The following is a 14,428-nucleotide window of genomic DNA, read 5'->3' as shown; positions in this document are numbered from 1 at the left end:
AGTAAAATTCTCAGTAAAACTGCCAATATTAATTTTTCTATAATAATCAAGCACAATTATGAATTTGAAAAATGAGTATTTTGTGTTTTGCATCTTAGCCTAATTTTTATACAGAATATTGCTAAGTACTTTTATCCTGTTTCACTAAAGGAATAACATTTGACTGGAAACCTAATAGTCTTCTCAGAACCTCAAGCTTCCCACTTATAGAGAAGCAAGTCCTGCAGATTTATGAATTTTAATTTAGATAGATAATTTGCTTATAATGATTCTTAGCCAAACAAAGTATAATACTAGTCTGGCACGTGTTTGAGTTTCAGTAGTCAGAAAATTTGTTCTGACACAAAAGCAAAGCATCATCATCTCAATATCATGTTTCAAAGATACATTGCCACCAAACATGCTGGTCCCTAGAGGGACATTGATTCAATTCTTCCTGGAAAAGTCTGAGTACATCCTTAAAAATGATTATATTCCATTTGGCTGGCCAACTTTGCCACATGTCATCTAGCCACTGGTGTATGAAGTGGATTCATCTTGGAAAAGGGGCAGCACTGTTTCAGTTTTGTCTTTTCCTTGAAAATTCAAGCTAAATGTATTTTTTGAGGTAACAGTAAGATTTTGCTACTCAGCTATTAAAAACAATGACTTTATGAGATTCTTAGGCAAATGGATGGAACTTGAAAATATCATCCTGAGTGAGATAACACAGACACAAAAGAACAGACATGGTATGCATTCACTGATAAGTGGATATTAGCCATAAGCTCATATCACCCAAGATATAATTCACAGACCAGAAGCTCAAGAAGAAGGAAGACCAAAATGTAGATGCTTCAGTCCTTCTTAGAGGGGGAACAAAATACTCACAGGAGGAGATACAGGGACAAAGAGCAGAGACTGAGGAAAGGCCATCTAGAGACTGGGGATCCATCCCATATGCAGCCACCAAACCTAGTCACTAATGCTGATGCCACAAAGTGTACGTTGACAGGCACCTGATATGGATGTCTCCAGAGAGGTTCTGCCTCAGCCTTACTGATAAAAATTAAGATACTTGCAGGTAACCAACAGACTGAGCACAAGGACCACAATGAAGGAGTTAGAGAAAGGACAAAAGGAGCTGAAGAGGTTTGTAACCCCATAGGAAGAACAACAATATCAACCAACAGTCCCCCAACAGCTCCCAGGGACTAAACCACCAACCAAAGAGTACACCTGGAGGGACCCATGGCTCCAGCTGCATATGTAGCAGAGGATGTTATTGTCTGGAATCAATAGAAGGTGAGGCCCTTGGTCCTATGAAGGCTGGATTTCTCCAGTGTAGGGAAATGCCAGTGTGTTGAGGTGGAAGTGGGTGGGTGGGTGGGACGGGGAGTATCCTCATAAAAGCTGGGTGATGGGGGATAGAAGAGAGGGAAACCTGGAAAGGGAATATCATTTGAAATGTAAATACATAAACTATCCAATTAAAAGAAAAGGAACCTACCAGCCCACCAACTGTCCACAGAGACACACAGGCTGTCTTGAGGTTCATTGCCACAGTCTGTTGTTCCAGTGGGATCAGCTAATCTACCTAGAGGACAGAGAAGGCATAGGTGTATTCGAAGGCATCATATGCCTTCAAAGTTGTTGTATACATGCATTTAAATTATAGGTGCAAAATATTCCAAATTACTTATATTTTACTTATTGTCATTTTAAAATATTTTATTTCTTGTCTCTCAACCTAATTATTTCCTATACTTCAGTGACATCAAAATTTTTACTTTTAGTTTATAGGATACAGGTAGTTTTAGTTTTATAACTGTATTTTACTGCCTTCTCAACCTCCTAATAAAAATCACGGTAGCAACAATCACACACACACACACACACACACACACACACACACACAAAAGGGGGTAATAGTCAAATTTAAATGTTAGACTACATTTCCTATGTTCCATTAGCATATCTGTTTCATTTTATTTTACCCTCTTGTAAAGTGGAGATAACAGCATTCAGTGCACGTGAGAGTAACATTCAGTACTACCTAGAGAACTTTCAGTAACATTCAGTACTAGAGAACATTCAGTAACATTCAGTACTACCTAGAGAACATTCAGTACTACCTAGAGAACATTCAGTAACATTCAGTACTACCTAGAGAACATTCAGTAACATTCAGTACTACCTAGAGAACATTCAGTAATATTCAGTACTACCTAAAGTAAGAGAAGTTATCAGAAGTTACATGTTGTCTATATATGAAATGGGCACCAGAACATCATAAAATGTTTCTCCTTTTTCTACAAATGTGATACCACTCTCCTTCTCCCTTCTCCTCTTCCCCTGCATTTTCTCTTCTTGAGCAATGAGTAAGTACAGTAGGTTGGGCACCAGGTGAAACCTTCTCCAGCACATCTTCCGTTATCCAGAAGGAACTGTCTTTTTATCAGTGTTTTGCCTCAAAACATCTCCCAAGTGTATACACTGGAAAGGACTGGGTTTCCAAGAAGAAGCAACCCTCGGCACAGACCACCACTAACCAAAGAACTACTCATTTGTAATTTTATGCGTACAATCTAGCAATTTCAATTAAGACAGTCACAAAGATCAATATAATCAACTCCTCTTTCAAACCAATACCCTGGTCTGTTCACAGGGACAAGAAGGAATATGTAGTTAGCAGTGGTTCAGTAACTATTTTGAAAATACTCAAATTAGAGGAAAAAATATGTCTTTATGGTTGGTCTTCATGCCGATATGTCTCTGAAGTGTCTGGTAGCAACAATAAGTCCACAGGGGAAGAGTCTGTGGTTCATGACAAACACAAATAAAAGGACTAATATGAGGAGATTGAAAATGAATCAGTTTTCAAAGTGACGTGTGGGTGTCTCAGTTACAGTTACTATGGGAGTGAAGAAACAACAAGATAAAACAAACAAACAAACAAACAAAAACATGGAGAGGAAAGGTTTAGCCTATTTACCCTGATCACAGTACACTGAGGAATGCAAAGGCAGGAGCTCAAATCAGACTAGAACCAGGAGGCAGCAGCTGACACAGAGACCTTGGAAGAAGGCTGGTTTGCTCTTCATGGCTTGTTCAGCCTGCTTTCTCATAGAATCCAGGACCACCAGCCCAGGAATGGCACCATCCACAGTGAACTGGACCTTTTCAGATCAATCACTGGTTAAGAAAGTGACCAGTGACCTACAGACTTGCTGACTGGTTTGTCGCACGCCCCACGTCCCGCCGGCAGGAAAAGGCGTGCAACAAGATTCTTCTTCGAACAACCTTTATTGTACAACACTCTGAGCAGGGGACCCCACGTGGAAGAAAAATGCACTGCTTATATATGCCCAGGAGACTCCTGTCGCTACCTGATTGGTGCGCCCTCCAGTAACTCATTAGCATGCCCCGAGAGCGGGCTGTGACTTATGTGGTACATGCACTCTAAGTCTTTTGGCTGGGCAACGGCTCTGTTTGCTGAGTCCTAGGCGGGAAGCCGGTGCCATGTTTGGGTGCGGCACAAACAGCTCTCTACACTGGTTGATCTTAGGAAAGCATTTTCTCGATTGATGTTCCCTCCTCTCATGACATCACCCTGGGACAAGTTGACATAAATCTAGATAGCAGTGTAAGGCAGGGAGAATCCTCTGTTCCTAATACTTCAGGATTATATTGGTGTATAGAAGAACAAGTGTCTTCTTACCTGATTGATACTGCCAGCCAAGCATCATTGGCAACCCCCACAGAAGATTCTGTTCATTTTCTGGACCATATCTGGCAAAATACGTGGCTGTCTCTTTCAGTAAGATTCTGTACAATCCCATTCTGTCAGTGAATACCCAAGGGTTAATTACATGCTTCCCTCCCTCCAGCCTATAGCCACTTAACTGCTCAGGGCTCTCTTTCCAGAGAGGAGGATACAGTGCTAAGATATTAGAAATCTCTGCTCCAGCTGCAGAGAAGCAGCCAGCCAGTACCCAGACCCAGGAAGCCAGGACAGCCATGGTCCCAAACCGGGAACCAAGAATGTGACCTGGCTTTTATTGAAGAGGGTAGGAGGAAGACAGGATATTTTCTTATCTCATGCTTTACAAGCAAGTAATATTATTATCTAGGCTGACTGCCAATGGAGAAAAATGTGTATCTTGGGGATTAGCATTAAAGATAAAGAGTTTTGTCACCTTTCCATGAACAATACATTGTAGCTGAACCTGAACGCAAGCAGAAACTTGTGAGAGATTGAATGATGCAATATCTTAATGAAGAAATTCTTCTGGAAGGTGTACAGTCGATGTTGTAATTACAAATTACATTATTGATGGTATTATATTCATGACCCCTCATAAAATTAATTTTATATAATTCATAGAAAATATTGAATAATTAAATATAGAAATATAGATATTTACAATAATTTTTAGTGTTATACTGTAAAGTACATGTAATACATTTATGGCAATTCTTTCTGTTTCAAGTAAAATGCTTAAAATATATCAAATTATCTCAAATGGACAAAGCCAATTTATTAAAAAAATTTAAATACTCCTATTTAATTTTCAGCATTTATACATTTTCTAAGAATGTTCCTTAATAACCTACATTTCTGAATCCCTCATAAATATTAAAACTATAATAATAAATTATGTTTTATATATTATATAATAGTATATTTTACAATTATATGTACTATATTATGTATAACATAATATTTACTATATAAAATATCTATATTATATTATGTTTATATAATACATAATAGGTTATATTGTTATATATTATATACAATACAGTATATACTAATAAATATAGCATAATGTAATATATAAAATGATACACATACTTTTTTCATGTTGTATGTGCTAACTTTATTTCTTAATTGAACAACTTTATTTTAAAAAACAAGATAAATGTACAGATTTTTAAAACATTTTTGCAAAACAGTATATGAATACATTTTTGTCAATACTTGATTTTTTAAAGGTTTGATAGTATGCATTAAAATCTTGCTAGTTACAATGAGCATAAAGTACATGTATAACAAGATGTAACCTGGAAATAGTCAAAGTTATTTTGGCGTGTAAACGTTAAGCATAATGGTTTTTCATTTTATTTTCTTGAACTTTATATAGTCTATAAGTTGTTTCTGGGGTGTTCAGAGCTTTCTGGGGTATCCAATTATCAGTGACTGCATATTATGTCTGTTCTCTTGTGACTGGGTTATCTCACTCAGAATGATATTTTCTAGATGCATCCATTTTCTTAAATTTTGGAAAGTGATTGTTTCTGATAGCTGAGTAGTACTGCATTGTGTAAATGTACCACAATTTTTGTATCCATTCATCTGCTGAAGGACATCTGGGTTCTTTCCAGCTTCTGGCTATTATAAATAGAGCTGCTATGAACATTGTGGTGCATGTGTTTTTGTTGTATGTTGGAGCCTCTCTGGGGTATATGACCAGAAGTGGAATAATTGAGTCTTCAGGTAGTACTATGTCCAATTGTCTGAGGAACCGCCAGACTGATTTCCAAGTTGTACCAGTTTACAACCCTACCAAAAGAGAAGTGTTCCTCTTTCTCCACATGACCACCAGTATCTGCTGTCATCTGAATTTTTGATCTTACCCATTCTGACTGGTGTAAGGTGGAATCTCAAGGTTGTTTTGATGTGTATTTCCTTTTATCTAATGATGTCGAGGACATTCTTAGATGCTTCTCAGCCCTTCGATATTCCTCAATTGAGAACTTTTGTTTAGCTCTGTATCCCATTTTTTAATAGGGTTGTTTGATTTTCTGGTGTCTAGCTTCTTGAGTTCTTTGTATACCTTGGATATTAGGCCTCTATCTAATATGGGGTTGGTAAAGATCTTCTCCCACTCTGTTGGCTTCCATTTTGTTTTTCTTGACAGTGTCCTTAGCCTTACAGAAACTTTGCAATCTCATTAAGTCCCATTTGTCGATCTTTGACCCTAGAGCATGAGCCATTGGTGTTGTGTTCAGGAAATTTTCTCCTGTGCCTATGAGTTCTAAGGTTTTCCCTACTTTCTCATCTAATAGTTCCAGTGTACCTGGTTTAATGTGGATATCTTTGATCCACTTGCACTTGAGCTTTGTACAAGGAGATAAGAAAGGGTCTATATTCATTCTTCTGCATGCTGAATGCCAGTTGGACCAACACCACTTGTTGAATAGGCTGTCCTTTTTCCATTGAATGCTTACAGCTCCTTTGTCAAAAATCAGGTGTCCATATATGTGAGGGTTCATTCCTGGATCTTCTATTGTATTCCATTGATCCAGGTGCCTATTTTCACGTGCAGTTTTCAGGACAATTGCCTTGTAATATAGCTTGAGGTCAGGGATAGTGATTCCCGCAGATGTTTTCTTGTTGTTGAGGATGAATTTTTCTATTCTAGGTCTTTTGTTTTTCCAGATGAAATTGCACATTGCTATTTCCAACTCAATGAAGAATTGGGTTGGGGATTGCATTGAATCTGTGGATTGCTTTTGGTAAGAAGGCCATTTTTACAATGTTGATCCTTCCATTCCATGAGCATGGGAGATCTTTCCATTTTCTGAGATCTTCCTTGATTTCCTTCTTTAGAGGTTTGAAGTGCTTGTCAGACAGGTTTTTCACTTGCTTAGTTAGAGTCAACCAAGGTATTTCATATTTTTTGTGACTATTGTGAAGGGTATCTTTTCCCCAATTTCTTTCTCCACATGTTTGTCCTTTAAGTAGAGGAAGGCTACTGATTTGTGTGAGTTAAATTTGTATCCAGCCACTTTGCTGAAATTGTTTATCAGCTGTAGGAGTTCTCTGGTGGAATTTGTGGGGTCATTTAAGTACACTATCATGTCATCTGCAAATAGTGATGTTTTTACTTCTTCCTTTCCAATTTGTATCCCTTTGATTTCCTTTTGCTGTCTAATTGCTCCAGTCAGGACTTCCAGTACTATGTTGAATAGGTAGGGGGAGAGTGGGCAGCCTTGTTCCATCTGATTTTAGTGGGATTGCTTCAAGTTTTTCACCATTAAGTTTGATGCTGTCTGTTGGTTTGCTGTATATTGCTTTTATTATGTTAAGGTATGAGCCTTGGATTCATGTTCTTTCCAAGACTTTTAACATGAAGGGGTGTTAAATTTTGTCAAATGCTTTCCCAGCATCTAGTGAGATGACCATGTGGGTTTTTTTCTTTGCATTTGTTTATATGGTGGATTACATTGATGGATTTCCACATATTAAACCATCCCTGTATCCCAGGGATGAAGCCTACTTAATCATCGTGAATGATCATTTTGGTGCGTTCTTGGATTTGGTTTGCAAGGATTTTGATGAGTATTTTTGCACCAATGTTCATAACTGATATTGGTCTGAAGTACTCTTTCCTTGTAGGGTCTTTGTATGGTTTAGGAACAAGGGTTATTGCAACCTGGAAAAATGAGTTAGGTAGTGTTCCATCTGATTCTATTTTGTGGAATAGTTTGGAGAGTATTGGTATTAAGTCATCAATAAATGACAAAGTTCTGCACTGAACCCATCTGGACATGGACTTTTTTTGGTTCGGAGGCTTTTGATGACTGCCTCTATTTCTTTAGGTGTTGTGGGATTATTTAGATGGTTTACCTGGTCCTGGTTTAACTTTAGTATCTGGTATCTGTGTAGGAATTCATCCATTTCCTCCAGATTTTCCAGCTTTGTTGAGTACAGGCTTTTGTAGTAGGATCTGATGGTTTCTTGAATTTCCTCAGTTTCTGTTGTTATGTCTTCACTTTCCTTTCTGATTTTGTTAATTTGTATACTCTCTCTTTGCCCTCTAGTTAGTCTGGCTAAGGGTTTATCAATCTTGTTAATTTTCTCAAAGAACCAGCTCTTGGTTTTGTTGATTCTTTCAATGGTTCTCTTTGCTTCTATTTGATCTATTTCTGCCCTAAGTTTGATTATTTCTTGCCATCTACTCCTCTTGGGTGTATCTGCTTCCTTTTGTTTTAGAGCTTTTAGCAGTGCTGTCAAGTTGCTGATGTATGCTCTCTCCAATTTCTTTTTGGGCGCACTCAGTGTTATGAGTTTTTCTCTCAGTACTGCTTTCATTGCATCCCATACGTTTGGGTATGTTGTGCTTTCGTTTTCAATGAATTCTAGAAAATTCTTAATTTCTTTCGTTATTTCTTCGTTGACCCTGCTATTGTTTAATAGAGCGTTGTTTAGTTTCCATGTGTATATGGGCTTTTGTTGTCTTTGTTGTTGTTAAAGACCAGCCGTAGACCATGGTGATCTGAAAGTATGCATGGGAGTAATTCAATCTTCTTATATCTATTGAAGCTCATTTTGTGACCAATTATGTGGTCAATCTTTTAGAAGGTGCCCTGAGGTGCTGAGAAGAAGGTGTATTCTTTTACTTTAGGATTATATGTTCTGTAGATATCTATTAATTCCAGTTGGTTCATAGTCTCTGCTAGTTTTACAGTGTCCTTGTTCAGTGTTTGTTTCCATGATCTGTCCATTGGTAAGAGTGGGGTATTGAGGACTCCCACTATTATTGTGTGGGGCACAATGTATTTTTTGAGCTTTAGTAGGGTTTCTTTTATGAATATGGGTGCTTTTGTATTTGGAGCATATATGTTAAAGATTGAGAGTTCCTCCTGACCAATTTTCCCTGTAATGAATAAAAAATGTCCTTCCTTATCTTTTGTGATAACTTTTGGTTGAAAATCTACTTTATTCGATATTACAATGGCCACTCCAGCTTGCTTCTTTGGGCCATTTGCTTGGAAGATTTTTTTCCCCAACCTTTTACTCTGAGATAGTATCTGTCTTTGTTTCTGAGATGAGTTTCCTGTATGCAACAAAATGCTGGGTTTTGTTTATGTATCCAGTCTGATAGCCTATGTCTTTTATTGGAGAATTGAGTCCAGTTATGTTAACAGATATCAAGGAATAATGGTTGCTGTTACCTGCTATTTTTGTTTTTGGAGGTTGAATCGTGCCTGTATGTCTTTCTTCTTTTGGTTTTCTTTCTTAGGGGTTTTCTTGTTTTTATTAGGATGTAGTTCCCCTTGTTGGATTTGGTTTTTCCTCTATAATTTTTTTGTAGTGCTGGGTTTGTTGTCAGATATTGTGTAAATTTAGTTTTGTCTTGGAATTTCTTAGTCTCTCCATCTATGGTAATTGAGAGTTTTGCTGGGTGTAGCAGCTTCTGCTGGCACCTGTGCTCTCTTAGGGTCTGCATGATGTCTCTCCAGGATCTTCTAGCTTTCATAGTCTCTGTTGAGAAGTCGGGTGTAATTCTGATTGGTCTGCCTTTATATGTTACATGGCCTTTTTCCCTTACTGCTTTTAATATTTTTTTCTTTCCTTTGGGCACTTGGCATTTTGACTATTATATGTCGGGAGGTATTTCTTTTCTGGTCCAACCTATTTGGAGTTCGGTAGGCTTGTTTTATGCTCATGGTCATCTCATTCTTAAGGGTAGGGAAGTTTTCTTCTACAATTTGGTTGGAGATATTTATCGTGCCTCTCAGTTGATATTCTTTGCCCTCTTCTCTTCCTATTATCCTTAGGTTTGGTCTTCTCATTGTGTCCTGGATCTCCCGGACATTTTGGGTTAGGAGCTTTTTGGTTTTTGCATGTTCTCTGACTGTTTTGTCTATGTTTTCAATGTTGTCTTTGGCCCCTGATATTTTTTCTTTCATCTCTTGTAGTCTGTTGGAAATGCTTGCATCTGTGACAACTGGTTTCTTTTTTAGGTTTTCTACCTCTAGGGTTGTCTCTTTTAGTGTTTTCTTTATTGTTTCCATTTCCATTCTAAATTCCTTCTTTCATTCCTTCATCTCTTTGGTTCTGTTTTCCTCTAGTTCTTTGAGTTTTTTGCGTGTTTTTCTTGTTTCCTCCTTAAAAGCTTCTAATTCTTTATGCTTTTCCTCCTGTTCTCATTTAAGGATCTCTATCATCATCGTGAGGTATGATTTCAGTTCTGAGTCTTCTTTTTCTAGAGTGTTTGGCATTCCACTGTTTGCTGTGATGAGAGATCTGTGTTCTGGTGTTGCCAGGTTGTCTTGGTTTCCCTGGGGTACATTCTTTCGCTTTCCTCTTCCCATCTTGTTGTCTGTGATTATACGTGGTCTTGTTGTAAGTGATTGGTTCTTGTCTCTCCCTTGTACCTGGCCTGTGTCCCTGGATCTCCTGATCCCTGGCTACTCGGAATGCCTTCTCTCCACAGATCTCTGTGCCCCCAGGCTAGTCAGAATGCCTTCTCACCAGGCCTGTCTCCCTGGATCCTCGCTGTTCCTGGTGGTGGATGGTCTGAGTGAAGGTTCTGCACTCAATGTCCTCTTGCTGGGAATAGCCCAATGCTGGGTTACTGGTTCCCTGAACCAAGCTGGGGAGGGGTGGTGCACTTTCTGCAAGCTCGGCAGAGATCTCTCTGCAGAGATCTCTCTGCACCCCAGCTAGTCGGAATGTCTTCTCACCAGGATTGTGTTCCTGGATCTCCGCTGTTCCTGGTGGCGAATGATCTCAGTGCCTGTTCTGCAATATATTTGTAAGATGCATTTATATTTATATCATATGATAGATAATACTAACTACCTTAAATTATATATAATATATAGCATAATAAATATTATATTAACTATAATAAATAATTATGTTATATTGTATAATAAATATTATAGCAATAAAAGTATATATAATTATATACAATTATATTATTATATTTTATATTATTATTATTATATGTAAATATATGTGAACTATTTCAAAATAAATGACATTTAATACTTTTGGGATATCTTTTTCAATAAAGGATTTAGTTCTTTTTTTCCCTACATTTTGTGACTTTTATCATACATAAAATGGCCAAAATTCAGTACTGACCTTTAAAGTAACAGCAGTAGGTACCATTGATGCCGAGTTGCACAGGTGTCTGGTGCTATACCGTACACTAACCTAGTGTGCTTGAAGTCTGGTGTGTGATTCCCAGCACTCAGGATGGGAGAAGAGGAAGAACAGCAATGAAATAAAGAAATGGATCAAATACAAATGGTGGTATCCTGCTGTTTAACTGATTGGACATTATTAGTAGGACAGTTAGGAAAGTTAAGCATTGACAAGGGCTCTCTTGTTATTTGCTAACTGGGACTTGCTACCCATCCTGGTTAGCTTTAACTGTAAATGACAGAGCAAGAGTCAGTTGACTGAGTGGTGTTCATGTGTGTCAGTGGGAGAGAAAGTGCCTAGCCTCACAGAGACTGGAAGTGACATGGTAGGGGCATACCTGGGGGGGCCAACTCAGAGGATTTGGGGAGGGGGTCTGGAAGGATTGTGGCCTGGAGGAGCAATGGGCAGTATTTAAGTGAATAAGCCAAAGATAAAATCAGAAGAAGACAGGATGAAGGAGAAGTCATCCTTGTATACAGAATAACTGGAGCATAAAGGCGGTGTTGCAGTGGCTGTAGGTAAGCCAAGAACGTAGAGACGTCACAGCAACCCTGTAAGAAAAATACACCCTAGATCACAAACAACCCACTCGTGTTCTTCCTTTCTGATGTAATGTAATTTCCCACGAGTGTTCACCTCTGGCAGAGCGTGGGGCCCTATGTATCAAGGTTGACAGAATAGATAAATAATGGTCCTCCTCATCATTATCATCATCATTTTTTGAAACAAGGCTTCCCCCTACTCCAGGTTGATTTAGAGTGTAGCGAGGATTAGCCGGACTGGTGTGTTGGGTGTATACACTTGGCTTTCAAGTTCTCTTCATGTCTGGATGCCTGAGATCTCTTTAAATATAATCCAGGATTTAAGTAAAGCATTTGTATTAGCTCAAATTGCTCACGTGACACCGCAACTACGTTACTATGTTCCTCCAATGTGGCAGGCAGATGACAAACCCCTACCTGTCCTCTCCAGAGGTTTCAGTGCTCAAAATTTCCAGCTTATAAAAAAAAATTTAAAGCATTTTTGCGTAAAACAATATGAATATATTTTTGTCAGTACTTGATTTTCTCTTTTCTTTTTTTTTCTTTTAAAATACAAAGATAGATGTACTTTAATATACATTTTTTCTATTTTTATATCTGTAAGAAGTGACATGGTGTGACATTTACGCCTTGCCTGCCACGTTGATTCAAGGACATCTGAGAGGCTCCATCTTCGGCATGGGGCCATCAGGAGGATTTTCCTCAGCTCTCCTACTTGAGTCGTGTCACCTTGAGGTCTTAGCCACGCTTTCTACCTTAAAGGTCTTTGAGCGTACTCTACTAGTTTTAGCTGGAAACTTACTAGTTAATCAGGGTTATCAGAGTTCTTTTATATTTAGTTAAAAACATGATCTAGTGGAAGTACTAGAAGAATCACAGTTTCTCCCTTTAACTAAGAGGAGATTTATTTTCCACGTCGGAGGAACTTCAGAAAGCCTAAAACCCGGGTGAGAACTGTGGAATGCTATGCGGAATGAAGCCAGGCAATTTCTAGCTGTATAGTCCAGTGTAGTAGAAAAGGAATAGAAACACAGAAAGAGGCAATCTATACCACAGGAAGAGAAAGGAAGCAAGCCCAAAGCTAGCTCATGGTGAACTGGTTCCCAAGAACTGTGCTGTTTCTGAGAAAATAGCCCAGCAGACTCAGATGGCCTGTTTCACCTTCCAAAACCAAGTTGTCAGGTCTCTCCCTCTCTCACACACCCCCCTTCCTCTCTTCCTCCCTCCCTTCCTCTCTCTGCCTCTTTCTCTCCCCTCTAACTCTCTCACTCTATGTGTCTTTCTTTCTCAACTGGAGAATTTCCATCCAAAAATGACAACGGTTGTTTGTAGTGTTGATATGTGTGGTACGTTTCTTTATAAATTCTCAAAATTGCTTCTATTCACCCACTGAGGATGAGCTTTCAGATTGTGTTCTGTGGCTTTTCCATCTGGTTCTGTGGATTGCCCTCACTGTGTCTTTCATTTCTGCAAAGTAACTGTGCGTTTGCTTTGCTCTTGAAAAGGGTTGGGGGGGGGGCTATTTTTTGACTCGGTTCCCTTACTAGACTCCCCCCACACACACACACACAGCCAAAGGAAGGAATTGAAATGGCTCAATCTAATTTTCCATTGTAGCAAACTGAAGTGAAGTCACCATGGAGCCATTTTTGTTTTTGTTTGTTTGTATTTCCTTTTTTTTTTTAAACTTTAAGACATCACTTGCAAACTTACCTTAAAATTCTCATGTATTCAAAATGTGCTGTTGAAAAAATACAGAACATTTTGACGGCTTGTACGCATGTTTTGAAATGTACTGAAACCTAAACACCAAAATCTGTTAATAAAAATTGTAATCGAAGTTTATTGCAGTGGATCAGAATTCTTCAGCTTCTAGGGGATGTTGTCAAGGACATGGATGCAAAATGTGTAACTAGTATCGCTGGCTCGACAGAAACAGCTGCAAAGTCTATGTCTGCACAAGTACCATGGCTCACAGTGCAGTGTGAGCTCCGGCGGGACATATCTTTCCATACTGCAGTGGTCGCCAACAAAATTTTGCTTTTATCGTGAATGGCTAAGTAATTTTATGTATCAAACATTACTTTTTTTTACCTAACTTTTTAAATCACATCTCCCAGGAAGAGGTTTCTTCTTCTCATAGTGAAATTCTGTATATCCACCAATCGCCAGTCATCTTACTGAGTGACATACTGTATATCCACCAATGGCCAGTCATCTTACTGAGCTCGTTGTGAAAGGCAACTGTGAGCAGTTGGGGGAATAACATCATGAGATTCTGACTCCAGGCAAGATAGTAAATAATGAACTAGGGCTCGACGGGACAAATCCTGCCAGTGTTACTCCCAGTAACCCTATCTTCATCAACCCATTGCTTTGATCACCTCAAGTCACACTGGCCCGGTTTTAGTTTTTAGCTTCTCAAGCTACAGGGAGATGTGCAGGCTGGCCTTGTAGCCTCTTACTAGATGGATTCTTTCTCTACTCTACTCATGTACTTATCTCACTCCTACACATCTACCTTTCAACTAAAATTTTCTCAGGGGAACTTTCCCTTACACTCCAAACCAGGCAACATTTCCTACTGTATACCCTCACCACCCCATATTTTTTCCTTCCTTCATATAATTAAATACGGTCTATGTGACTATGAATTTAATATGTATTTCCCTAGACATTCTTAGCACACTCAGTACATGCCAAATGCCCTAAAAGTATAAAGTCACTGAATGTATTGATATATTTTCTTGTTCCAATGAATTCAAGTTGTTTTAGGCAATATTTTGTCTAACGTAGGCCCACTGTAGAGACAATTCATGCCTGCAGGAGCTGATACTAAATGTCATCCATTGAGTTTGTCAGTAAGGTACTTTGCACCATGAAGTTTAACCTCTTCATCTTTTGTCTTCTAGAGATGGTTAGAGCCCTAGACAGATGTTGCTCTCTCTGAGCACCAGGA

The 14,428-nt window shown here is 38.6% G+C and overlaps 1 protein-coding gene across 1 annotated transcript in view; it reads right to left on the bottom strand.

Annotated features, from left to right (window-relative positions):
• LOC308430284 (protein LEG1 homolog) overlaps positions 1–4,001 on the bottom strand; it is a gene marked incomplete at both ends in the record, with an annotated part of 67,944 nt that extends 63,943 nt beyond the window's left edge. Inside the window, 2 exons of the mRNA XM_080929438.1 lie at positions 1,490–1,576; positions 3,701–4,001. Of these exons, the coding sequence (XP_080785564.1) occupies positions 1,490–1,576; positions 3,701–4,001 (388 nt within the window). The remainder of the gene's footprint in view (positions 1–1,489; positions 1,577–3,700) is intronic.
• Between the last annotated feature and the right edge of the window lie 10,427 nt (positions 4,002–14,428).

The sequence above is a fragment of the Micromys minutus genome (assembly GCF_963924665.1).
Source record: "Micromys minutus genome assembly, chromosome: 15".
Classification (NCBI taxonomy): domain Eukaryota; kingdom Metazoa; phylum Chordata; class Mammalia; order Rodentia; family Muridae; genus Micromys; species Micromys minutus.
The sequence above is the reverse complement of the archived record's forward strand: the minus strand, read 5'-3'. Positions and strand labels throughout refer to the sequence as shown.